Genomic DNA, 27,657 nt, shown 5'->3' on the forward strand with positions numbered 1-27,657 from the left:
CCCTTATATTCCGGGTCACCATAGACCTGTATGACCCGGAATCGGCGGAAATCAAAAGTGTGAATTCACTTGCGAATTGCGCCGATCGCCAACATGGTGGGGCTTGATGACCCCCCTGGGCATTTGCGCAGGGTGCCTGCTGATTGACGTATGCGTATGTCCTTGGTCCTTAAGAGGTTAAAAAAAGATGAGAGAGGCCTGTAATTTTCATCACATTTTCTGATTTTTAAAGAATTTTATTTGCAAATTATGGTGGAAAATAAGTATTTGGTCAATTAACAAAAGTCCATCTCAGTATTTTGTTCTATACCCTTTGTTGGCAATGACAGTGGTCAAACATATTCTGTAAGTCTTCACAAGGTTTTCACACACTGTTGCTGGTATTTTGGCCCATTCCTCCATGAAGATCTCCTCTAGAGCAGTGATGTTTTGGGGCTGTCACTGGGCAACACGGACTTTCAACTCCCTCCAAAGGTTTTCTATGGGGTGGAGATCTGGAGACTGGCTATGCCACTCCAGGACCTTGAAATGCTTCTACCGAAGCTACTCATTTGTTTCCCGGGCGGTGTGTTTGGAATCATTGTCATGCTGAAAGACCCATCCACTTTTCATCTTCAATGCCTTTGCTGATGTGAGATTTTGAGTGAAACCCTCCTAATACATGGCCCCATTCATTCTTTCCTTTACATGGATCAGTCATCCTGGTCCCTTTGCTGAAAAACAGCCCCAAAGCATATTTCCACCCCCACAGTAGGTATGGTGTTCTTTGGATGCAATCGGCATTCTTTCTCCTCCAAACACGACGAGTTGAGTTTTTACCAAAAAGTTCTACTTTGGTTTCATCTGACCATATGACATTCTCCCAATCCTCTTCTGGATCATCCAAATGCTCTCTAGCAAACTTCAGAGAAGCCCGGACATTTACTGGCTTAAGCAGGGGGACACGTCTGGCACTTCATGATTTGAGACCCCTGCGGCGTAGTGTGTTACTGATGGTAGCCTTTGTTACTTTGGTCCCAGCTTTCTGCAGGTCATTCACTAGGCCCCCCAGTGTCGTTCTGGGATTTTTGCTCACCGTTCTGGTGATCATTTTGACACCACGTGGTGAGATCTTGCGTGGAGCCCCAGATCGACGTAGATTATCAGTGGTCTTGTATGTTTTCCATTTTCTAAAAATTGCTCCCACAGTTGATTTCTTCACCTATTTTACCAAGTAATTTACCAATTCATTAGAAATCCTACAATTGATTTCCTGTATCTCCCCCCCCCCCCAATTCTGTCACTCATGGTTGAAGTGTACCTATGATGAAAGGCCTCCCACCATCTTTTGGTGGCTGACTAAATACTTTTTTCCCCCACTGGACTTTTTGAAGACATGTCCTGTGGTCTGATGAAACTAAAATGTAACTGTTTGGCCATAATGACCATCATTACATTTGGAGGAAAAAGGGAGAAGCTTGAAAGCCTAAGAACAGCATCCCAACTGTGAAACACAAGGGTGGCAGCATCATGTTGTGGGGTTGTTTTGCTGCATGAGGGACTCGTGCACTTCACAAAATAGATGGCATTATGAGAAAAGATTATGTGGCAATACTGAAGCAACATCACCAAACTGGTTACAAAGTGGCTTAAGGATAACAAAGTCAATGTTTTAGAGTTGCCATCACAAAGCCCTGATCTCAATCCTATTGAAAATTTATGGGCAAAGCTGAAAAGGCAGGTGCCAGCAAAGCGACCTACAAAGATGGCTCAGTTACACCAGTACTGTCAGGAGGAATGGGCCAAAATTCCTACCTACTATTATGAGAAGCTTGTGGAAGGATATACAAAATGATTGACCTAAGTCAAACAGTTTAACCCCTTAAGGACCACAGTTTTTTTTCATTTTTGCACTTCATTTTCCACCTTACCTTGTAAAAATCAGAACGCTTTCAATTTTGCACCTACAGACCCATATGAGGGCTTGTTTTTTTCACCACCAATTGTACTTTGTAATGACATCAATCATTTCACCACTTAATTTAGGGTGAAACCAAAAAAAAAAATTTGTGGGGTAAAATTGGAAGAAAAAAAATCTATTTTGTAACTTTTGGGGGCTTCCGATTCTCTGCAGTGCACTTTTTCGATAAAAATGACACCATGTGGGAGATTTATCGTTGCTTTTAGAGCATTTTTGTCTGTGTTTTGGCGCAGCTCATACGCAAGCAGCATATTTATCAACTTTTGTGGGTCTTTTGATATAGACAGTTTCACTTTTTGCCTACCTGTAGAACTTTTTCTTTTTGACCATGCAGTGGTCACATATTTATCATTTGCGACTTTTGTCAAATGTCGCTATTTTGTGCGCAAAGGTACTTTTTTGGCGCAAAGCTACACCACCTACCAGTAGACATGAGAGTCACTTCTACCTTCTGCAATTCAACCTTTTAACCTCTTGTGGACAACAGCGTCCCACTCCCCTTCTTTGACACATGCTCAGGAGCTGGGTCATAGCTGGGTGGTCCTGGCGGCTATCTGCCACCAGGACCCATCTCTAATGCCAGACATCACCAATCACGATGATGCTGGCTTTAACCCCTTAGACACCGCAATCAAATTTAATTGTACCGTCTAAAATGAAAGTAAAAATGTCCCGGCAGCTCTGTGAAATTAAGGAAAAACCTAACCTTCCTAATTCAGGACTCGGGAAACTGTCTACTTCCCTCCCTCACAAGCATCTAGAAAAAGCACATGTGTATGTGGTAGAGCTTTTCCCACCACAGCAGAGCCGTGCAGAATTAATCATCCTGCTGCACCTTCTTGATAAATAAGTAAGATGCACGCTAGTAAAACCCACCACCCAAATAAACGTGGGAAAATAGCTTTACAGTAGGCATTCTTTGATAAATCTGGGCCCATATCTTTATTCTGTAGTTCCATATGGTTACAAGGATACCCAAATATACTCATAGGGTATACAAAGTAACCACAAATATGCAATTTTGGACTTTTTGGGAATTTTTTTTACGTGTACACCATTGACCATTCAGTTTAGTTAACATTATATTTTTGTAGTTCGGACATTTACGCACGCAGCGATACCACATATGTTTATTTTTGTTTACATATTTTTTTTCTTTTTTAAATGGGAAAAGGGGGTGATTTTAAACTTTTATTACTGAAGGGGTTAAATCATATTAATAAATTTTTTTTTTAAACTTTTTTTTTGTCCCCATAGGGGACTGTTTACATGCCATGCTTAGATTGCATACACTGAACAATGCTATGCCATAGCATAACATAGCATAGATCAGTGTTATCTGTGCTCGATTGCTCAGGCCTAGGTCTCAGGCTTGGCGCAATGGAGCGACGATCGGACAGTGGGAAGGAAGGTAAGCACCCTCCCGCTGTCCTCTCAGGTGTTCAGGACACCCCGGTGAAATTTCACCGCGGCGGTCCCGAACAGCTCCTCCTTTTCCAGTTCAGCCCCCACAGGGCTCATGTGGCCGTGAGATGTAGGCGCCACGTCTCCAGTGCCCTGACTAGCCATTGTTTCCACCATCTGTTGTAGGAAATGAAGCAGTGGAGTGACGTTGTTCATCCCGTAATCCTGGCATCTGACAAATAATGTGGCTTCCTCAAAGGGCCTGAGCAAACGACAGGGGTCACATATGAGCTGCAAAGCCATGATTTTATTTCTTGATAAATCACTTTGAGCAGTTCCTCCCCTGTGTGACTCCTTTCGCCAAGGCAAACATGGTGAAGAGCAGTGTGACACCGCTGTTCCCTGCACACTTGGTATGCTGGAGGGGCACTGTGATTTGTCTGTGTAGTGGAGGCTGAGGACATGGCAGAGGATGAGAAGGCAGAGTCGGACATTGTCGCAGGACCAATGGCGTAAAAGCATGGAGGCTGAATCGGCGAGACCTGGACAAAATTGCTGGTGTGGCTGTGCAGGAACCACATTTACCCAGTGGGCCGTGAAGAACATGTATTGTCCCTGACCGTAGTTAGAGCTCCACATGTTGGCGCTGCCGTGCACTTTGGTACCCACTGACTGCTGTCTCTTGGAAATTGCTTCGGTGATGGATTGCTGCCGGAATGACTGATGAGAAGTTGGAGGAGCAGGAGCATCTGGACCAAAAGAAGGAGGGTATGACAGCTCCCTTCGGCTGAGGTGGTGGAGCCTTGGCTGGCTGAAACAGGGAGCGACGTGCCACTGGGTGATGCATCGGTTGCTGCAGCAGGCTGGACTATCACATCGGAGTCACGGTTCTCCCAGGACGCTTTATGGTGACACTGCATATGTTGACGCAGTACCGTGGTGCCAACATTGGGACCCTGGCCATGCTTCACCTTCAACTGACATATCTTACATGTGGACATGTCAACCTCCTCCGGATGCTTGACAAAAAAAACTGCCACACCGCCGAGTAGCTGATTTTAACACCAACAGTCCGCACTGACTGACTGCTACTGCCGCGGACTCTGGGAACCCCTGCTCCACTGCCTCCCAGGTAGGTAGCCTGCCGCGAAGCAGGTGGTCTGCCCTGGGCACGTTTGGCTCTCACAGCTGTCACCCTGCTGACTTCCAACCATGCTACCACCTTGCTGGCTCAGCTGCTGCCTCATGGGCAACCTGCCACCCTCTTCTCCTGATGATGATGAAGCCCCTTCTGCACCAGGCTCCCAAGTGAGATAGGCTTCATCACCATAGAGTTGTTTCCTCAAGTTCCTTAACAGTGTCTGTTTCAGGAGCCTGAACGCCCGCAACACCACCTCCCACGCCACTCTTCTCATCACTACTTGCCCGCCTAGCGGAGGAAATGGCGGACGTCTCCTCCACATCTTGGCTGGGCAGTAGATGCTGACAGTCCTCTAGTTGATCATCCTCACTGTATAGTGGAGCTGAGCCCACAGCATACAATACTTCTCTGCATGAGGGAACAGCATAGGATAGAGTCAGTTGGAGGACAGGGACTGCTCCCGGGCCATGCCAACTGAGGGTTATGAGGAACCCACCAACTGTTGATTGGGTGTGTCTGATGTCGCTTGGGATGAAGTGGATGACGAGTTAACCAATTAATGATGGCTGCTGGGTTGCTGGTTGAGACACAACCTCTAGCTGACATCGGGAGCTCAGACCTCTCGCTGCGACTCCTGCTGCCACGCGCCCCTACTCTGCTGCGACCTCTGTCTGCGCCTGATAAATTTAGGCCTCTTCCAGTCCTCTGTGCACAGTCTGGCACTTCTTTGCCTGACATACTTGTAGAACAGTGGTGTACGTATATATTTTACTTTTTAAAGAGCAATACGCCCCTGTATAGCTGCAACAGAAACTTGCGGAACACTCAGTGTGTAAATAGATTCCTGCTTTTACACTAATAGGCCACTATACGCTTGAAACAGAAAACACATAGAACAGCGGAGTGCATATCCTATATTTTACATTTTATAGAGAAATTCGCCCCCATGGAGCTGCAACAGAAGCTTGCGGAACACTGAATGTGTGTGTATATATCCATGATTTTACATGAACAGGCCACTATGCGCTTGAAACAGAAAACACGTACAACAGCGGAGTGGGTATATATTTCACTTTTTTTTTGAGTAATACACCCCAGTACGGCTGCAATAGAAAAAAGCGTACTGTCTCTCTCTGAACTGTCCCTGCCTGCAGTATGGTTGCTTGCAGTCTTTGAACAGTCTTGCAGTGCTTCCTGTGATGATCTCATTTGGCGGACTATGAAAAGACTTCTAAAATCGGCCTACCTGCAGTGATGCGGGCTTGAGGTCAATGGATTTCCCCTTTGCTGATCTGTATTGTCAGTAATGCTGATTGGTGACCACACAGTGTCTTCTCTCTCTATAGCCAGAAAGAATGCGGGCTTGAGGTTAAATGATTCGCCGCTGTAAAGATCTGTATTGCCAGTAACGCTGATTAGCACGCACATACAGTCTCTGCTCTCTCAGCAAAATGTGGAGAAATGCCCAGCTTCGGCAATGGCTGTGGGTTATAGGGCTGTGACATCACAGGGCTGACTGGCTGCTGAAAGGCTGCATGCTGCCATGTGATTCAGACTTCTTTGCCCCATGTCCTCACACGTGTAGCCACCATTTTAGCCCCCGGCCCACACAAAATGTAGTGAATAAAGCGAACCACGAAGCGCAAGGAAATTCGGATTCATTCAGAATATAATTTTTCGTGAAATTCGGAACAAATTTGACTTCGTCAGCTTCGATTCAACTATCTCTACCTGTCGGGTATGAAGCTGAGCATGGCAAATATTGACAAATATAAATAATTTTGGTAATCCTAATTAACCTATAACTGGTAAGGTTTATTCTGATTTTCATGTCAGATAGTGAAAAAAAGATGCATTTTTAAAACAATCACAGTGTGGTAATTATCTAGAGGAATAACGCTGTAGTAACAAAGGTTGGCTGTCGCCAGCTCAGTAATTATGTATTGAGAAGTTATATAGGACCCTTCTGCAGCTGAGGCCCCACAATGTATTGCAATTGCTCACACTATGTATATTAAAAGCATTGCACAGCTCCCACCTTCAATGTTTCACCATGTCCGTGGCTTTATCAAGAGGCTGCAGGGCTACAATGTGCAAAGAAGCCGACAAGAGGTTTTATAACCTCCCTCTATTACATCATCAGATATGTAAGCCAATAAACACTGATGTAAACATTAGAACATGTCTAATGCTCCTATCCGGAGCTGCTTTACAAATAGCCAATATACTTGCACCACGTACTAGTTTGCAATAGGAGCGCCGACTAGACATCACCTTACGTGTACCTATCTGCTGCGCAGACCAAGCTGTGCAAACTTTGTGTGAAAAAGGATAGTTGTCGGGCACATGCTCATACTGCCATGCACAGTCTAAGCTGCACAAACACTTAATCTGTGAACCTAGTTACTGGTGCATGCGCATCCAGCCATGTGCAAATTAGGATGCACAAACACTTGCGACTATGTAAATAAAATTATATTTGTATGTGATAAATTTGGGAGTTATATTTTAATAAGAACAAGAGACAATATATATTGCTAATCGTGATAGATGTCCATATTTACATAAAATATTGAGAATAATAATATGCTATTTATATTAGGTTATAGGGGGGGCGCATGCGCTGGACTCACTGAAATGGTCACACTTCATGTGAGCTCTGTGCCTGTCGTCTGCTATCAGCCTCTTTTAGCACTGTGTACGCTCCTCAGCAGCAGATTTAATCCCTCACGACCCCCTGACATGTCTGGCAGGGACAAAAAGAAGCCCGGAGGGTACTCTCGTTATCTCCGGACTATTCCGGAGATGTTTCAAATGGGCCAGCAATTCAACATGGCAGATGGGTACCTGGGGCAACGAATCTCGGATCTCGAGTTTAAACATGACAAACTGGTGGATGACATAGAGCAGGACAAATTACTGCTTACTGATCATGCTAAAAAAAATGGTAGCCCTAGAGCTCAAAATTGAGGACCATGAGAATAGGTCCCAAAGGGCCAATCTCTGCATTAGAGGTCTGCCTGAGACTGTAGCTGATTTAACCCCTGCAATGACCAAGCTCTTTACCGCCCTGCTTCCTCAAGTTGATGTGTCACAGTTTCGTATGGAAAGGATTCACAGAGTCTTAGCATGAGATAAGAACCCGGAAATTCCTAGGGATATTATCCTGAAACTACATTACCCTGAAATGAGGGATTGTATTCTTCAGGCTGCTCTCAACTTGTCCCCCCTCCCAGACATGCCTGCATCTGTCCACAAGAATGCTGACTTGGCTCCCTCCACACTTGAGAGATGCTGCACCATGCGACCTGTCATTCTGTTGTTACAAAAGCTACATCAAATATCACTGGGGTTCCCATTTAGTTTACAATTCCAAATCTATTTCCATGATTACCTGGTACGCACATTCTCCAAGGCTCAATATTCCCTTCACCGTGAGCAGATATCCTATGCTGAAATCTCACCTCTCCCTCCTCGCCCGCAAAAATCTATGTGGGTCTGGCATCGCACTGGCTCCAGTCAGAAGAGACGGAGATCTCTTCCTTCATTTTCTGATTGACTGCTGGGCACCTACTGAAATTCTTCCTCTCCTCCTCTACCCAGCCTGATGTCATGGACTTGCCCCACTCTCTGCTGTTACCGAACTCTGCCCATCTACCTCTGCACCTATTGGACTGGTGGACTTCTTGTTGCTCAAAAACAGTTTTTTTTCTTCCTTTGCTTCCCCTTCATGTATCTTGCCTCCCTCTCTTTCCCACTCCATCTTTACCTCTTCTCCCCCCATTATCCTCCCCCTCTTACCCCCTCCCCCCCCCCCTCATACTCTCTCCTTTCTTCTTTGGTACTGAGGATTTTTGGCTGCCTGGACTGTCATCTTGCCGCCTGGTTGTATGTCGTGACCCTCTCCTATGATTCCTTTTTTGTTTTGTGGTTCTGGTTGTTCTTTGTTTTCCCATTCCTTCGTAGTTTTGGTGATCTTGTCTCCTCTTTTTCTTCCTTGATACTGGTCTCTATCTTTTTGTCTGTGTTTTCTTTTGTGTCTTCTGCGCATTTTGGGTCTTTAGTGTTTTTTTTTTTTTGTTCATCTTACCATGTGTAGAGTTTTATCACATAATGTTCGGGGTTTCAATCCACCCACCAAACGTAGAAAGGCCTTACTGGATTATCCCACAAACCTGATTTCTTGTGTTTCCAGGAGTCCCATTTTACTCCTACCTCCTTTCCGGCTTACCTCCACCCCAATTACACGAGGTCATTTAGGGCCTCTTATGTCTCTAAATCCAGGGGGGTTGTCACCCTCCTACATAACTCATTCCCTTTTTCTGTTACTGCTACACTGGAGGATCCTGAAGGTCGATATTTATTCCGGAATTGCTTTTATCGTGATACCCCTATATTTATTGTTAATACCTATGCTCCTACTGAAGACCCATTGTCCTTTTTTGTTACTATGTGTCAGCGATTGCAGTCTCTCCATTATGGGGCTTGATTTAATGTGGAGACTTCAATATGGTGTATAATGGTGTGCTGGGCAGGTTCCACACTACAGCCTTTAGGCGTTCGGGGATGCAGCAGCAGCTTCTTCTGGAATCCTTTTGTGATGCGTCGCTGATGCCTGGCGTGAACATAACCTAGCCCAGAGGGCTATCCTTATTTTTCCCCAGCCCACAAATTGTACACTCTCATTGATTGGGTTGGTGAACACGTCCTCTATCCCTGAACTACTGTATGCTTGTCATGTCCCCTGTGTCTGGTCAGACTATGATATGGTTTTTGCCATTTTCCATTTTCACCCTAAGGATGCTACTCCTTATTCCTGGAGGCTGAACAAGTCGCTGCTGTGCCGCCCTCACCTTAGAGAGGAAATTGCCTCGGCCTTATGTGAATATTTTGCAACTAATGCCACACCGGAGGCATCTCACTCTGGCGCTCCTATGCCCTCCGACTTTCTCCAAGCTTCTATAGTTGTGATCCATAAACCTGAAAAGGACCTCTCTTACCTTCTAATTATCATCCTATCTCTTAATTAATCTTGACACTAAACTCTTCACTTCTATTCCCGCCAGCCGTTCAAACTCCTGGGTTTGATTCATAATGATCAAGTTGGTTTCATCCCCGGCAGACAAGCTCCAGACAACATCCGGAAGGCCATTGATGTTATTCACTGGGCCGAGGTAACATCCACTCCTCTTACCCTGCTGGCGCTTGACATTGCGAAGGCCTTTGACTCTGTCTCGTGGACGTACCTTTTTGTGGATTCTCTCCGGGCTATCTACTTGTCTTTGAGGTCATTTCTAAAACTTCCTTCCCCCAATCCTCTCCCTATCACTTTTGGATGAGTTGTCCGCTCTCCCCAGCGCTATTTGCCTTGGTGATGGAACCCTTGGCAATCCTTATTTAGGAACACCAAGAGCTCAGGGGGGTTCAGATAGCTGGCTCTTTTAATAAAACTAACCTCTTTGCTGACGACTTGTTACTTACCGTTACCTCTCCCCTCACTTTCCTCCCTAATCTTTTCTCTGTCTCTTGGGCCATTTTTCTGTGGTTTCTGGCCTGAAGGTTAACTGGTCTAAGACAGACGTTCTTTACTGTCAAACTTCTTCTCTCACGAAAAAACTTGTTTCCCTCAACTTTGATCTTCCTTCCTCTTCTTCTTTTATTCCCTACTTAGGTATCTCTCTTTCTTCTTCTCTCTCCTCCTCCTTTATAAACTGAATTATCCTCCTCTTTTCAAGGCGCTACAGGAGGACTTTGCTAGGTGGGATCTCCCTCACATTTCTTAGATGGGTTGTATTCATTTTATAAAAATCGTTCTCCTGTCACGCCTTCTATACTTCTTACACACTACTCCTGTATCTTTCTTTTTACCCTCCACTGCTCTCCTCCCTCGTTACTTTCTTCTTTTGTGGTGATCTGTCCTGTTTAAGCTTCCCTTGCAATCTCAGATCTCTCCAGCTTTTCCTCTTTTCTTTAATCCCGCTTTTCCTCCCAGCCTGCATCCTGTGAGCCTTGCTTGGTGGTCTTCCCAGAAATTTTGTTTGAAAGATTTTTTTTACTAGGGAAGAAAGTCATATCTATCTATATTTCTCCCTCCATTACAGGAGTCGTTTTGATTTACTCAGGTCTTCTCCTGTTTTACACTATCTCGCTGGATCTGCTTCTAATGTGACCACCATCCAGTTTGAAGGGCTGGCTCTATATACTCGGTTACTCCTTGGCTCCCTCTCCCTACTCTTCTTTTAACTGCCCTTCCCAAGATGTTAAGCTTCCCTTCATGGCCCAATGGGAACCTGACCTTGGTTTTACACTTCCCTTACCTTGTTGGCAAGCTTGTTGCCAGCAAATGGCTAAAGGTAGCAGTTGTTGTTGGCAATAGATGGCTTTAAGCTCCTCCACCTTTCTTATTATGTCCCTATTCGCCTGCACTCATATTCATCCTACTGTTTCCCCGGAGTGTTTTAGGGGGTGTAATGTTCCCGGTTCGATGGGTCATATTTGGTGGCAATGCCCTGTTGTTAACACTCTGGAGGCAAATTGTGGACCTTATTTCCTCTGTCCAGGGTATGCGCTGCCCGATGCACCCTTCTGTTTTTCTCCTAGGTGATAGACCTTTAACCATGAGGTTTGCTCCCTTTGAACTGGCTCAATTTACTTTCCTGGCGACCAGGATCCACATTGCCTCCAGATGGTGGTCCTCTCTTTTGTCTTTTTCGGTGGTGGTTGAGAGGGTCAATAAGATTATGCTTTCCGAGAAGATGTCTGCAATACGGAAAGATACGTTGGCTTTGTTCCATACAGTGTGGCAACCGTGGCTTTATTCTCCACACAAATCGGACGTCTTTCTACTTAGGGCTTTGTGTTTTATGATCTGTACTACCCCTACCTTTTACTGTTTTTCCCTTTTATTTGCTTACATTTTGCCCACCCTCCCCCCCCCCAACCTCCATTTTTTTATTGTTGTGCCTAGACTATTGGGATTCTTCAGTCCCTGTGTTTTTGTTTCTTGCTTGTAATTGCCGCACCCTGATTTTGGGATGCTCAGTTTGCCTAATTCTGTTTTATTTCAATAAACTATTCTGTTTGACACTAAATTAGGTTATAATTAATTTGTATATTATTATTGTTAAATCATGATTAGGATGAATTACTATATTTATTGTCCAGTACATTAGATCATCTATTTAAACCAGAAAAATAACTAAAATAAATGTTATCCAAATTATAACTAAATAAATAATATTTATTTATTTATTTATTTTATGTATTTTAAGTAATTATATTTTTGTCTTAATTTAGTTTTTGCTATTTTTATTATTTAATTATTTTTTAAACTAATAATCAATAAAGGCAACTTATCATTAATTAATAGGATCCTGTCATTTTTACATAAACGAAGAAGGTACTACCCCTAAAGATAAGAATCTATTACCAGGCACAAGTCAGACAATAGGAATTGTGTTATTTTTACGATAACAAGACATATCAGAAATGCTGTTCACAAGACTATATTAACTGGTATAATCAGTGTTCTATTAAGTTCATAAAAGTGACATAGCTTTATTACAAATATCACATATCAAACAAGAGGAAGTACAATGAAAACAATTGATGGCTCTGTAATGTGTTTACATAAGACCTGAAAGAATAATACAGCATCATACTAACTAAAATGAAGAGGATAAGGTTACGGCAAGAATTACACAGGAGAGGTCATAAAAATGCTGAAAATGTAAAGCCTTCATTCAGTCCTTTAGGATTAAGACTTTGTAGTTTCTTAATCCATTTGGCCTCCGTTTTTAGTAATTTATTGTCAAGATCACCCTTCCTTGGGCCTAATCTAGGTTTGGTGAACCCCCAAAATTGCAGTTGAGTCAGATTGCCATTGTGAAATTCTCACATATGTCTAGCCAGAGGATTATCAACTCTGGAATTGATGGTGTTTGGATATCCTCCTACGGAGTTGTTGCACCGTCTTTCCAATTTAAAGTTTAGGGAATCCACATCTGGCCACATATACCACTCCTGTTGTTTGACAATTAATGAAGTCTCTGATGTCATCATTTGAACCATCAACAGGGTTTGTGAATTGTTTAATTTGTAGCATAAATTTACAAAGGTACACATTCCACATGGGAATTAACCAATTACTGGAGACTTCATCCAGTTAGTCGGTACTTTCTTAACAAAGTGGATATTAACCAAATGCTCTCTAAGGTTTTTGCCCCTCAGATAGGTTACCGATGGATGCTTGGTGATCACTTCTCGGTAATTTCTGGATCTAGTGATTTCCGCATCCGCTAACAGAATAGGCCAATACTCGTCTTGTATTCTGGTCACATGATAATTGCCAATTTAAGGGATAATCTTGTGTACTGATCAATGGGTTTTGTCTAACAATAAATCAGATCTCGGAGTCACCCTAGCCCTGTCATATTATGTGTAATACTTTTTTAGGGTAACCCCTCTCAGATAATTTGTGAAAGAGTACACCAGATTCCTGCTATAAAGTTTCTTCAGTCAACTAATTTCGACAAGCTTGAAGGTGTTGTCTAACAGGTGTTCCTTTTTTGAGAGAAGTAGGATGAAAACTAATCCATTCTAAAATACTGTTGGTGGAAGTTGGTTTGCGATAGATGTCTATCTGGACACCGCCACTAGAGTCCAAGGAAATCTTTAAATCGAGAAAATTCTATGCAGAAGAGTGTATGAATCACATCCCCTTCAAACTACATCACTTCCCCTTCATCCAACCATTCCCCTTCCCTTCCATTCCTTGGTTGAACTTAATGGACGTATGTCTTTTTTCGACTATACTAACTATGTAACTATGTATGTATTTCTGAAGTGAATTTCATACCTATCGTGTTATCATTGAGAACTGAAACCAATTCCTGAAAACCTGTGACAGTGTCATCCAAAAAATCTAAATATCGTCAATATAACTACCCCAACACACAATGTGGCTTGTGAAGGGAGTAAGATTTTCACAAAATAACAAGTGTGTCTTCCCACCACCCTAGAAAAAGGTTTGCGTAATATGGTGCACGTGCCATGCCCATAGCGGTTCCTCTCTTTTGAAAGTAAAAGTGACGATCAAAAAGAAAATAATTGTATGTAAGGAGGACTCGTAGAAGTGAAAGGACAAATTCGTTGTGATCCATATATTGTGTACCCTTTGTTTGTCTCTCTCTCTCTCTCTCTTCTTCCCCCTCTCCCTCTCTCATATGTATTTATATAGAGGAAAGAAGTGGCTGCAGCACACCGGAGTACATACTCCAGTGTGCTGCAGCCATTTCTTTCCTCTACAAATTTTGGACCCAGGACCAGGGTCCCTGAGACCACTTGCACACGCATACTTACTTTTTACTCTGAGTGTGCTGCTTCACCTTTATATATATATATATATATATATATATATATATATATGTGTGTGTGTGTGTGTAATAAGGCTAATACATTAGCCTGAATACATTAGCCTGAATTCGTGGGAGGGGCGGGGATTCCCTATAAGAACCCGTGGCCATACCTGATCCTCACGCCACAGGTTCTTCACGTCCCACCCAACCTTCCCTCTGTTTCATTTTTACTCCATGATTATCATTATACATCAGGGTATGCCCTCTATTTTCTCAGGTGTACTCGTACTCGACAGTACATGCCACAACACTAACTGCCTTAATAGGTTACAGGGTTTGGTAGGGAACAGGAGTTAGTAGGAGGTTTAGTAACCTAGGCTCGCTATACTAATGAGCACCGACCACAAATATATATGTGTGTGTATATATATATATATATATATATATATATATATATATATATATCTCACTCAGTTGACCCATGTGTATGTTGGGGTTGGGCTGGACAGTTGTCAACTAAACAAGCCTCAGGCCTATAATTACAATCACAATTAACATAAAGGATATTGGATCCATTAGATATTCAGTTATATCTGCTTTTGGGGAATCTGTATGCTCACAAGCTTATTTTTTTCTTTTTCCTTCTTTTATTTTTTTTTGTGTCACCATAGGGGGATTCAGCTCCTAGATACAAGTGCCATGTTTGTGAGAAATGCTTCACAAGAGGTAACAACCTTACTGTGCACTTGCGTAAGAAGCATCATTTTAAGTGGCCATCTGGACACCCTCGATTCAGGTATCGTTTAGTGTGATATTATTAGTCAACACTGTATTGTACTACCATTTCACATCTCCACGATAACTCTTTATTCACACATCATTCACATGATGTATTATTTCCTGTCATTTTTTTTTTTTTTTTTATCTGTCATATGACTTTCTATATTTAAGAGGACTCTCTTCCTTAGGACCTTTGTACATGGAGGCATTTCCTAGTGGAATCCAGCTTACAAATTTGAAAAGTCTGTTAGGAAATCCTGCTACATGAAGTTAACTTTGTGGTAAATGGGATTTCCACTGTCCCATACACACAGCAGATGTTCCATAGCCGAATTTCTACCGCAGAAATTCTGCAATCTGGATTCCGAAAAAAGACGAACATGTCAATTATTTTAGCAGAATGGGCTTAGAAATGCATAGTAAAACAAAGGAAAAAAGGGGATCCAGCTCCTGGGTGTGCAGAAAATCCAGTAAAACTTAACTTTTAATCATGCATGATAAACAAGGAAAATCTACCACATAATGGCAAGTGACATGTCACTGGTAAAAGAGTGGTGAAACGCCGACGTCATGGTGTCGACACCTTGTCACACTGGGATTTAAATAAGTATTGGCATATAGTCAGGTGCCACCGTGAATCAAATTCTCCGCCCCCGTCAAACAGGATGTGATGTGGCGTGCAAGGAGTAATCAGGTAAAGATTGACCAGGTGGATCCTGATCGGAATGATGAATGAGGAAAATTTAACCCATTACGAAACTCCAGTATAAGGCTGGAAAACATCATTATCATTATGGTCTATCACACATAGGCTATATGTTTCATATAATCACATCACGGCATACAAAAAAAAAAATATATATATACCAAAGTATGATGAAAAATATATATAGCATGATGCAGGTAAACTGTACTAATAACTTGGAGATATATAACTCGGTGGTATTGATAAACGCATGATGATATTTTTTTGGTTTTTGGATTTTACACATTTCAATATTGTGATATATGTCATAGCATGCAATTTCCTGGTGTGTGCATGTTTTGCTCTCTTAAGCATATATGCAGATGCCATACGCCATAGTCATATATGTTGATTAGCTAAGCCTCTGTTTGTATGTTATTGACTGTCCATTTACTGGTGGGTGTTCTCATCATGTGTTTATCAATACCACTGAGTTATATATCTCCAAGTTATTTGTACGGTTTACCCGCATCATGCTATATATATTTTTCATCATATATACTGTGGTATATATATATATATATATATATATATATATATATGTATATATATATATATATATATATTTTTTTTATTTTTTTTATTTTTTTTGTATACCGTGATGTGATTATATGAAACATATAGCCTATGTGTGATAGACCATAATGATATTCTCCAACCTTATACTGGAGTTTCGTAATGGGTTAAACTTTCCTCATTCATCATTCTGATCAGGATCCACCTGGTCAATTTTTACCTGGTTACTCCTTGCACGCCACATCACATCCTGTTTGACGGGGGCGGGGAATTTGATTCACGGTGGCACCTGACTATATGCCACTAGGTATTTAAACCCCCGTGTGACAAGGTGTCGACACCATGACTAAGAGCGATAGCTTGAAACGCGTCGGCGTTTCACTCCTTTTTTACCAGTGACATGTCACTTGCCACTATGTGGTAGATTTTCCTTGTTTTATCATGCATGATTAAAAGTTAAGTTTTACTGGATTTTCTGCACACCCAGGAGCTGGATCCCCTTTTTTCCTTTGTTTCACTGTTCTACGGGGAGTGGCGGCTCCCTGCATCCGTGCTCCGGGACTATTACCAGATTCCTACATGAATCTTATGGTGAGCTGATCAAACTCTCTGTGTTTTAGAAATGCATACCTGTCAATAGAGAAGGCACATGTCTAAGCAGTCTTAGTGCTTACGGATGTTGGCAGTTGACGCTGCGTGCAGAACTCTCTAGCTTAATTTTTCAACTGGATTACACTGGAAATTCTGCAAGTGAAAGGACCCTTAGAAGTCAACAACTGAACTTCTCCAGTCTGTTTCCTATGTCCATGTGGCTGCTGTAAAGCTTACCTCTGAATACCATTAACCCCTTTCCACTGTAGGGCGTATGGGAATGTCCAAGGAAGAGGTAACCAGCATCGGAGCAGGATTGGGATGTCATCCTGCTCTGTACCTTGCGGCCTCTGACTGGAGTTTTCTCTGGCCTGCAGCGGCAATCTTTACTGATAGGCTATAACCCTTTAGATTCCGCGACTAAAGCCATTATTGTACAGCTGGTTTTGTAAGCTGATCGGGACCACAGAAAGGCAATCACGGGGTCCCCATCAGCTTACATGATGGCCGGAGGGTCCCTACCTGCTTCCATGCCTCCTGACCTTTTCTCTGCTGCTCCAGCCTGCTTTTGCAGGCTAGAGCAGCAGAGAACACATAACACTTATCAATGCTGTGCAAGAGCAAAGTGTAAAAAGAAAAAATAATAATAATGGACATAAATCCCCCTCAAATAACATAGTAACATAGTTCATAAGGTTGAAAAAAGGCCAGAGTCCATCAAGTTCAACCTATAACCCTAATGTGTCCCTACTGAATTTATCCAGAAGAAGGCAAAAAACCCTCATACTCTAAGTAAAAATTCCTTCCCGAATCCTAATATACCATAATAGATCCCTTGATACCCCTTCTGTCCCTATAGATCTAGAATCCATAACCTGTAGTGGTATTATTCTCCAAAAATGCATCCAGACACCTTTTAAATTCTTTTACAGAGTTAACAATGACCACCTCCTCTGGCACAGAATTCCACAGTATCACAGCTCTTCCAGTAAAGGACCTCTGTCTGTGCTGGTGTAGAAACCTTCTTTCCTCTAAAAGTAGAGGATGCCCCCTTGTTATAGCTACAGTCCTTGGTATAAATAGATCATGGGAGAGATCTCTGTAAGGTCCCTTGATATATTTATACATAGTTATTAGGTCTCCCCTAAGCTTTCTTTTTTCTAAACTAAATAACCCTAATTCTGATAATCTTTCTGGGTACTGTAGTCCTCCCATTCAACGTATTACTCTGGTTGCCCGTCTTTGAACCCTCTCCAGCGCCACTATATCTTTCTTGTACACTGGTGCCCAGTACTGTACACAGTATTCTATGTGTGGTCTGACTAGTGATTTGTACAGCGGTAGAATTATTTCCTTGTCGTGGGCCTCTCTGCCCCCTATTGATGCACCCCATGATTTTATTTGCCTTGGCAGCAGCTGCCTGACACTGGTCACTACTGCTAAATTTACTATTAACTAAGACTCCCAAGTTCTTTTCCACATCAGTCGGGCCAAGTGTGCCAATTAAATACATAATCCCAGCCAGGATTTTTCCTCCCCATGTGCATTACCTTACATTTATCAGTGTTGAACCTCATGTGCCACTTCTCAACTTCTCAGCCCAAACCTCCAAACTATCCAGATCCATTTGTAATAGTGCACTGTCCTCTATAGTGTTTACCACTTTACATAGTTTAGTATCATCTGCAAAAGATTGCTACTTTTCTATTCAACTCCTCTACAAGGTCTTTAATAAATATATTAAATAGAACTCTGTTTCCTATCACTAAGATAGTTACTTACCCACTTGCACACATTTTTCCCCAGTCCAAGCATTCTCATTTTATGCACCAACTTTTTATGTGGCACAGTATCAAATGCTTTGGAAAAATCCAGATATACAACATCCAGCGATTGCCCCTGGTCCAGTCTGGAGCTCACCTCCTCATAAAAGCTGATCAGGTTAGTTTGACAAGACCAATCCCTTATAAAGCCATGCTGATATGGAGTCATATACTTATTTTTATCAAGATACTCCAAAATCGCATCCCTTAGAAAACCTTCAAACAATTTACATACAATGGAGGTTAAACTAACAGGCCTATAGTTCCCGGGGTCACCTTTTGATCCCTTTTTAAATATTGGCACCACATTTGCCATGCGCTAGTCCTGGGGAACAGTCCCTGTTACTATAGAGTACATTAAAAATAGGGGTTTGTCTATTACATTACTTAATTCCTTTAGAACATGGGGGTGAATGCCATCTGAACCTGGAGATTTGCCTATTTCGATTTTTTGTAGGTTGCACTGTACTTCTTCCTGGGTTAGACAGGTGACCTGTACTGGGGAGTTTATCTTATCTCACTGTATTTCACCTGGCATTTCATTTTCCTCGGTGAATACAGTGGAGAAGAATTTGTTTAATATATTAGCTTTTTTCTTGATCCCCATTTATAATTTCTTCCTAATCAATTTTTAAAGGGCCTACACTTTCATTTTTAACCCTTCTGCTATTTATATAGTTAAAGAACATGTTGGGGTTAGTTATACTCTCTTTGGCAATGAGTCTTTCTGCCTCTATTTTTGCGGCTTTTATCTGTTTTTTACATATTTTACATTGCTTCAATGCTATCATTTTTTAGTAGTTTAAATGCTTTATTTTTGTCATTTGTTGCCCCCTTAACATTTTTATTCATTCATATTGGTTTTCTTTTATTTCTGAACCTTTTATTCCATTAAGGTATATACATCTTAGAGTGAGAATTTAAGATATTTTAAAAGTCTCCCATTTAGTGTCAGTATTCTTGTTTTTGAGGACATTTTTCCCTTTTTATATTGTTAAGGGCTTCTCTTAGTTGATCAAACTTTGCCTTCCTAAAGTTCATTGTTTTTTGGCCCCTCGAGAGATTCCCTTATTGAAGAACAAGTTATAATTTATTATATTATGATCACTATTTGCTGGGTGTCCTTCTACTTGCACATTAGCTACTCTGTCAGGTCTGTTGGTTAATATTAAATCCAGTAGAGCGCCCCCTCTGGTCGGGCATTACACCATTTGGGACAGATAATTGTCTTTAGCCTGTTTCCTTTATGAGATTCACAGCTCTCAGTCTCACCGTTTATATCAGGATAGTTAAAGTCCCCCATTATTATCACCTCATTCTGATTTGTTGCCTTGTTTATTTGCCTCAGTAATTGTTCTTCTGCCTCTTCCATTATGTTTTGCGGCTTATAGCAAACCCCTATCAGAATTTTTTTATTTTCATCTCCATATATTTCTACCCATAATACTCCACATTATCATTTCCCTCCCATATATCCTCCCGCAGTGTGACCTTCAGACTTGATTTCACATAAAGACAAACTCCTCCCCCTTTCCGTATAGTCCGATCCTTCCTTAGTAGACTATAACCCTGTATGTTGACCACCCAGTCACAGCTATCGTCCAACCTAGTTTTTGTTATACCCACTTTGTCATAATTTTCCTCAGACCTCAACCACTCCAGTTCTTCTGTTTTATTGGACAGGCTTCTGGCATTAGTCAACATGCAATTCAAAGATGTATGTTTTTTTCTTCCTATGAAGCCTATCCCTATTAACTATTATAACCCCTCCCTCCCACCCCCAGGTACATTAATAAGTCCCCCTCTCTATCTACACTATCTTCACCCTCTACGTTGTATGTTCCCTCCCCAAGCACAGATGCACCCTCCCCATTGAGGTGCAGCCCGTCCCTACGGTAGAGCCGGTATCCGACAGCAAAGTCTGCCCAGTTCTCCATGAACCCAAACCCCTCCTTCCTACTCGAGCTTCTGAGCCACTTGTGAGCTTCTGAGCCCTAATCTCCCACTTCCTCTCTGGTGTGGCACGTGGTACAGGTAATATTTCAGAAAATATTACCTTGGAGGTCCTTGCCTTAAGCTTGTGGCCTAAGTCCCTGAAATCATTTTTAAGGACGCTCCACCTACCTCTTACTTTGTCATTGGTGCCAATATGTACTATGACTGCTGGGTCTTCTCCAACCCCACCCAGCAACCTGTCAACCCGATCCGCGATGTGCCCATTCGAGCGCCAGGTAGACAACACACTGTTCGGCGTTCCTGGTCTTTTGTGACATATCGCCCTGTATGTCCCCTTAATAATTGAGTCCCCTACTACCAGTACCTGTCTGTCTGGAGCAGACACCCTCCTGGCAGTCAAAGGCAGAGTCATGCTGCAATACTGCTAGCTCTGAAATGGCATCCCCCCTCATCTGCCAACCGGGCAAACTTGTTGGGTGTGCCAGTTCAGGATAAGCCTCCCTGACACTGTTCCCTCTACCCCGTTTTCTAACTGTAACCCAGCTAGCTGCCTGACTGTGCTGCATCTCCGTCCTACTATCCTCCCCCATTTCAACCCCAGAGAGTACTTGCTCAGTGAGCAGGAGACTCCTCTCCAAGTTGTCAATGGATCTAAGTGTTGCCACTTGCTCCTCTAGATCCAGGATCTGGGCTTCCGAATGAACAACTCGCACACATCTCACACAGCAATATGCACCCTCAAACTGCTGTTCAAGGATTGCATACGTTGTGCAAGATGCACACTGGACTGCCTTTCCCAACATGGAGGCTATGCTAGATTTGGAGAAATAAAAGTTTAAATCAAGAAACGAAGTGCCAAAAATATAACCTTAATTAAATCTCACGGTGAATGGCATGCTCGTTAAAAAAAGTCAAGAATTGCGAGTTTTATTTTGTCACTTATACCCAAAAAATGAATAAAAAGCAATCAAAAAGTCCCATCAAAAACAGCACCTCTCCTGGTTGTGTTTGGCATTGCAGCTCAGCTTCAGTAAAGTGAATGGAACTGAACTGCAGTACTATACTCAACCTGTGTACAGTGGCGCTGTCAAAGAAGAAGCAGATTTTTTTAAATCTTGGACAACCCTAAATATTTTTGTTATTTGTTAACTTTAGTGTACTTCCAAATGGACCTGTAAAATGTTGTATATGGTTCTCTGTACTGTGGGGACTCATGATGAATAAATCTACTTCTACAGTAGACTATAACTATGACATATAAAGAACTTAAATGCAATATATGTGTTTTCAGCTTTTATGTACACATACAGTATATTTCTATTTATAAGGATGAAGCTTTTATTATATACTTTTTACTTGACAGGTATAAGGAACATGATGATGGATTTCTACGTTTGCAGCTGGTTAGATATGAAAGTGTGGAACTGACAGAACAACTAATGAAAGAACGTGAGAAGCAGGGAGTATCCCCGGATGACGCCCCTGCCTGTCTGGTTTTAAGTCAAGGAGCAAGCACAGGTTCTGATGGAGTAGATTACGAGAGAACTGCAGTAGAAAAGGACTACAGATTACTGTCAGAATAACAAATTACTTAGTAAAGACATTTTTTCTAAACAAAGGACATCAAGAGGCCTGTATCTCAGATTGAAAATATTCCGTAACATTTCTAAACGGAGATCCTTAAGAACCTCATGTGCTTCCACCAGATTTTGCCTCAATTTAGTATCACAGACTGAATACACAACTTCATTTCGCTGAATCTTTTTTTATCAAAGGTAAAATGTCTCAGAGAGGACTGTGGTCAAACAGAAAAGAACTATACAACCTCAGCGAGTCCAAAAAGCAGAGTTAAAAATGTGGTATCCAGCTGCATTTAATAAATTAAACAACTGATCAGAACCAATAAAATAAACAACTCATCTGAACCAATTACTATCTTACTATAACTCATGGCTTACTGGACCCTTCACACTGACCTCTGGCTGGCTATTTGTAGAAATGCCAATTAATAAAAAAGTTGTCTAAATTACCCGGAGTTATTTCAGACTGGACAGTGGCTCAAATTATAAATTTTTTTTTTTTGGTTGACATCTATCATTTGCCGTTCATTTTGTGTAATAACATTTTTTTTTTGTCGTAGTGAATTTGAGATGTATGCACTGACAGCATTGTCATTTATTGGATCCTATGTAGTTTCCAAGATTATGTAAGTTTTTCTTATCTAAAGAATATCTGAAGAATATATCTGCAACCTTTAGAAAAGAAATCTTACTGTCCATGATGCTCCAGTCAGACCTCTGTGTATTTGCCCTATATCTCTATCAGCATAGGGTAATAGTGCAGCACTCCAAAATAGATATGTGATGCAGGTAGACTAGGACCTTCATTGGGGTCCACTCACATGTGTCTTCAGAAAAGATCACAGTTCTGAAGTGAATTTTGAGGGGTCTGTATGCTAGAAACTCATCTAAATTCCATTTTAAATGCACACCTCAAATTAATCAGTATTATATTTATGACGTTTATTAACCTTTTAGGTGGTTCACAAGAATTAAAGCAAAGTTAGGGTGAAATTAAATTTAGTCATGACATTTTTATTTCATTTTTTGTTTGCAAATTTTTGATTAACTTTTCTGTAATGTAGCAGGTATTACCAGTAAAATTTTAATCAATATTTATTTCTCCAGCTCTTCAGTTTTTAAAAATATCCCTTTTGTCACCATAGTATACTACCTGACTCACACAGCATTACCCCATATTTGGTCATAAGCAGCTGTGTGGGGCTCAGAAGGGAAAGAACACCTTTTTCCATTTTGCAGAATCAGTTTTTTGTTTTTTTTTAACATAATTTACCTTACCAGTGTTCACCATCCACCGGAAATTTGTGCATTAGATTATGAAAATAAAATTAAAGATATTTACGTATAAATTGCACTATTTGTACACATTTTCTTACTTTCACAAGGAACGCAAGGGATAACAGCACACCAAACTTTGTTACACAATCTGTCCTGACCACGCCAGTACCCCATATGTGGCATGTTATCTGCTGATTGGGCAAATAGGGCTCAGGAGAGACTTATAACCAAGCAAAATTTTTAGACTTACTTTGGTCACATTTACTTTAGTGTGCTTTCATTACAGAGACTTAGAGGTGTAAAAATAGTGGAAACCCCAAAGAAGTGACCCCATTTTAAAATCTGCTCCCCTCAAGGAATTCATATAGGAGGTAGTAAGCATTTTGACACAACAGATGTTTTCCAAAAAGTGACAATTGAGATTTTACCACAAATATGCCATTTTAGTGCCTAATGTATTATGCCCAGCTTGCGTCACTGGAGACATACACGCCTAGAATTGTTAAAGTATATCACATAAGTGAGTACACATTATCTATGTGCTATCTTTCATGTGACACCACTGAAGAAATGGCACTCTGCTACAATGTAAAGTAGGGAGAGCACAGTCTGTATAACAGTGTTTAATTTTGCTGTCCCCTCAAAGTGTATATATTAAGAGAGAGAGAGAGGGGAAATATATATATTTCCTCTTGTCCTATAGCAGCACAGAAGGGATCTTCAGGTCCCTCTTACCCCCCTCTGTGTGTCTCTCTCTGTGTCTTTCTATATCTTTGTATCTATCTATCTACCTATATCTATATTTCCTTTTCATCCTATCAGCAGCACAGAAGGGATCTTCAGGTCCCTCTGACCCCCCAGTAGGACCGCCCACCTAGATAATTAAAACAATTAAACAAGACAATACCGATTGACTACCAGGCTAACATGTCCTTATAAAGGAACAAGATCCCTCCAATCCCTCGTGTTTTTTTTTATTTTTTTATTTCAGGCTGAGTCTGATCGAGCAAGCAGTCTCCATTATGCTTGTATGTTGTTTTCAGGTACCGGTGTGTGTCCTTACTTGCCGTGCATGTTGTTTCAAGCTACTTTTTTAACATTTGTGCCGTGGTCAGCGTGACGCTTCTGGAGATGTCTGTAGGTCTTACTACACAGGACGTTTACTTCCAGGTCAGGTCAGCAACGCGAAGAGCACAAGGTTTCCAGTGCGCAGGTCATGTAGTTGGCCCTGGCGAATGTTTAAAGAAACTGTAGCGTCCAAGGTGGCAGGTCCCTGACATGCAAGGCAGCTGGACTCTTTGTCTCTTAAAGGTACAGGTGTCATATTTTTTCCCAGTTTCAGAAAGCTTCAGGTACTTACCTATTATCTTTCTTTAGATGTCTAGTTGCTCTACTTCTGGAAAGCACAAGTCAAAACACAGGGACTGCAGAAGTTGTCGCTAGCCCATTCCAGATGACTTACCTGGAGATACATGTATGGTTTGCTCAGCACCTAAAACATCTGCCACAATGCAGGAAGCATCCTCTGCTTGGTGCATTAGTTGCGTGGTTTTGGTTCTGCACGCACGTGGAGCAGAGAGAAGTTGACAAGGTGAAACACCAGAAAAAAGAATGAGTATTCTTCTACTGAGTTCTCTAATTCATCTTCAGACTCGTCCGACTCTGAAGGGTTGCAGAAGTGGGAAATTTGTTCTTACCTGAAATTTCCATTTTCTGGAGTCCGTAGGCAGCACACAGTGGGTTAAAGATTCTTCTGACCCGGAAATAGAAGAACCACCTAGCAGTGTTATATAATGCAGATAGCAAGGTTTATCAATTAACAATTAAATGAATGGTCCCAGCTGTTCCCTACAACATATAATCCCCGAAAACCGGAGTACACTTGTATGCAGCAATAAGGAATTTATTAGGGTGGGATAAAGATGTGCCGCCAACGGACTCCAGGAAATGGAAATTTCAGGTAAGAACAAATTTCCCACTTCCTGATCATCCTACGGCAGCACACAATGGGATTTGCAAAGCAATGCCCAAAAAAATTATTGATCACCATCTCCTCAAATTACACTTGCGCCAAAGGCCGATCGCTCAGTGGTAGAGATGTCTAACCAATAGTGTTTTCTGAAGGTTGTAGGTGAGGACCAGGTTGCTGCCCAGCAAATCTGATCTATCGGCACATGGGATTTCTCTGCCCATGATGCTGCTGTTGAGCGTGTAGAATGAGCCCTGAGGCATAGTGGAAAAGTTGAACCTTCCAATTCATAACAGTAGCGGATGGTGTATTTGATCCATCTTGCTAAGGAAGCTTTGCTCGCTTTTCTCCCTTTCCTTGTACCTTGGAAGAGAATGAAGAAGGCTTCTGTCATTCTGAGAGATGTTGTCCTCTCAAGGTTTGATATTACCGCTATTTTGACATCCAACATATGTAGATTCCCTTGTCCTTCCGAAAGAACTGGCAAGACTAGTTCCTGATTCTGAGCCTATGGCACCTTGGGAAGAAATCCTGGCATTGTCCTGAAGATGACAACATTGAGCAATATTCTCAGATATGGTTCTCTGCAGGATAACGCCTGTAATTCCCCGATGTGTCTAGCTGACGTAATCGCAATTAGAGAAAGCCACTTCAATTATGTTGATTCCAAATGTTCGAAGGGTTCTCCGCACAACTTCCTCAAAACTAGTGGAAGGCCCCATGAAGGCAATGGAGGGCAGTAAGGGGGACGAAGCTTCTTTAGAGCTCTAAAGAACCTGGTCACAAGAGCAGAACATGAAAAAAGACCATTCAGATGGGCATTAATGGCTGTCACCTGAACTTTTAGAGTGTTGGGTTTGAGACCTTTTTTGAACTCTTCCTGGAGGAAGAGTAGTAGTGCAGCCGTCTCTGATGGATTTAAGTCTTCAAGCACCAACTTGAATAAAGGTGCCAAACTCTGGCATATACTCTCATAGTTGCTGGTTTTCTGGAGGCTAAGAGGGTGTTGATTACTTTATCAGCCAATCCTTGATTGTTTAACTTCTGCCGTTCAAGTTCAATGCAGCCAGGCTCAGACTGCCATGGTCTGGATGAAGAAGGACCCTTTGTAGAAGAAGGTCTTCTACCACCGGAAGTTTGAAGTATTCTCCTTTCGATATCCCCCACACGAGTTGAAACCACGCCCATCGTGGGCAGAATGGAAGAATTACAGTTGCTCAGATCTTTTCGTCCATGATCTTCCTGAGCATTCGAATCAATGGAAGAGGAGGAAAGGCGTAGACGAACATCCCCTTCCATGAAATCGATAGCCCGTCCACCACCATAGGATGTGAGGGAGAGAGAAAGCAAAGCGCTCCAATGTGTAGAACAATGAAATGGAGAGCCCCCCCACAAAGTGAAAACTCACCAGATAGTGTTGTACAAAACGTAGAGGCACAGCACTCGTAGATGCATTCTCCTTGCGGAGGAGTAGTGATCGTGGACTGCAGCTTATCCCACCCAGGCTGTGCAGCCAACAAACGGAATTCCAGGGTGTCACACCACTAAAGGTGCGGGCAGAAACAGGATATTTTTGCAGCGCTGTCCACGAGCCAAGGTAAGGGTAAAATTAATTTAATAACTAATGAATACATGTAACGCGTTTCAAGGACACTCCGTCCATTTCATCAGACATTCTTGATGTGGATACAATCGAAGAATATATACCACCATAGGATGTCCTGCTCGGTACAGAGAGCAGAATATCGGCAGTTTCTTGTTCTCCTGGGTTGCAAAGGCGTCCAGGGTCGGCAGCCCCCACTTCTTCACAATCAACCAGAAGATCCTCGGATTGAGGCTCCATTCCCCCGGCATAATTCTTTTTCTGCTCAAGAGGTCCGCCGTGGTATTCAGAGAGCGCCGATTGTGTATCGCTGAGATCGAGAGAAGGTTCTTCTCTGCCCAAGACATTATGTTGATACACAAGTCCTGAAGACTCTTGCTCCTCGTGCCTCCCTGTTTGTTTACATAGTAAACCGAAGGGAGATTGATTGAATTTGAACATAGTGACCTCGAAGCTTTCTCTTGAAATGCTTTAATGCAAGACTGATGGCCTTCAATTCCCTGAAATTGGATGACTTGGTTGCTATGTTCCTTGGACCCACAAGCCCCCTACATGTGCACCCCAACCGGAGCCTGATGCATCCGAGAGAGAAAATTCTTGCCTTGAACAAAACGAATTGGCTCCAACCACCATGTCAAGTTCTTCAGTTCCCTTGGCAGAGGAATGACTGAATCTAGATTATTCTGGGACTTGTTCCAAAGACAAAGAATGTGGGACTGGAGCTTCCTGATGTTTGATTTTGCCCACAAAACTGCTTCTATCGAAGATGTTGAGACCCCAAATTTTCATGGCGAAACGTATAGTGCATGACCCGAGACTCAGAAAGAAGTGAAGATTCTGACAGATGTTTGCAATTCTTTCTTCTGAAAGAAACATCTTCATTTGCATGGAGTCTATGACCAACCCCAGGTAAGTAATCCTTCTTGTAAGTGTCAGGTGGGATTTTTTTAGGTTT

General features: G+C 42.1%; 1 protein-coding gene across 2 annotated transcripts in view; it reads left to right on the plus strand.

Moving 5' to 3' along the window:
• Positions 1–22,301, plus strand: part of HINFP (histone H4 transcription factor) — a 187,113-nt gene extending 164,812 nt beyond the window's left edge. For both annotated transcript variants that reach the window (XM_056544846.1, XM_056544845.1), the window contains 2 exons: positions 14,533–14,657; positions 21,636–22,301. In XM_056544846.1, coding sequence (XP_056400821.1) covers positions 14,533–14,657; positions 21,636–21,855 — 345 coding nt within the window. In that variant the 3' untranslated portion in view covers positions 21,856–22,301. The remainder of the gene's footprint in view (positions 1–14,532; positions 14,658–21,635) is intronic.
• Positions 22,302–27,657: the final 5,356 nt, after the last annotated feature.

Source organism: Hyla sarda, chromosome 10 (genome assembly GCF_029499605.1).
Source record: "Hyla sarda isolate aHylSar1 chromosome 10, aHylSar1.hap1, whole genome shotgun sequence".
NCBI lineage: Eukaryota > Metazoa > Chordata > Amphibia > Anura > Hylidae > Hyla > Hyla sarda.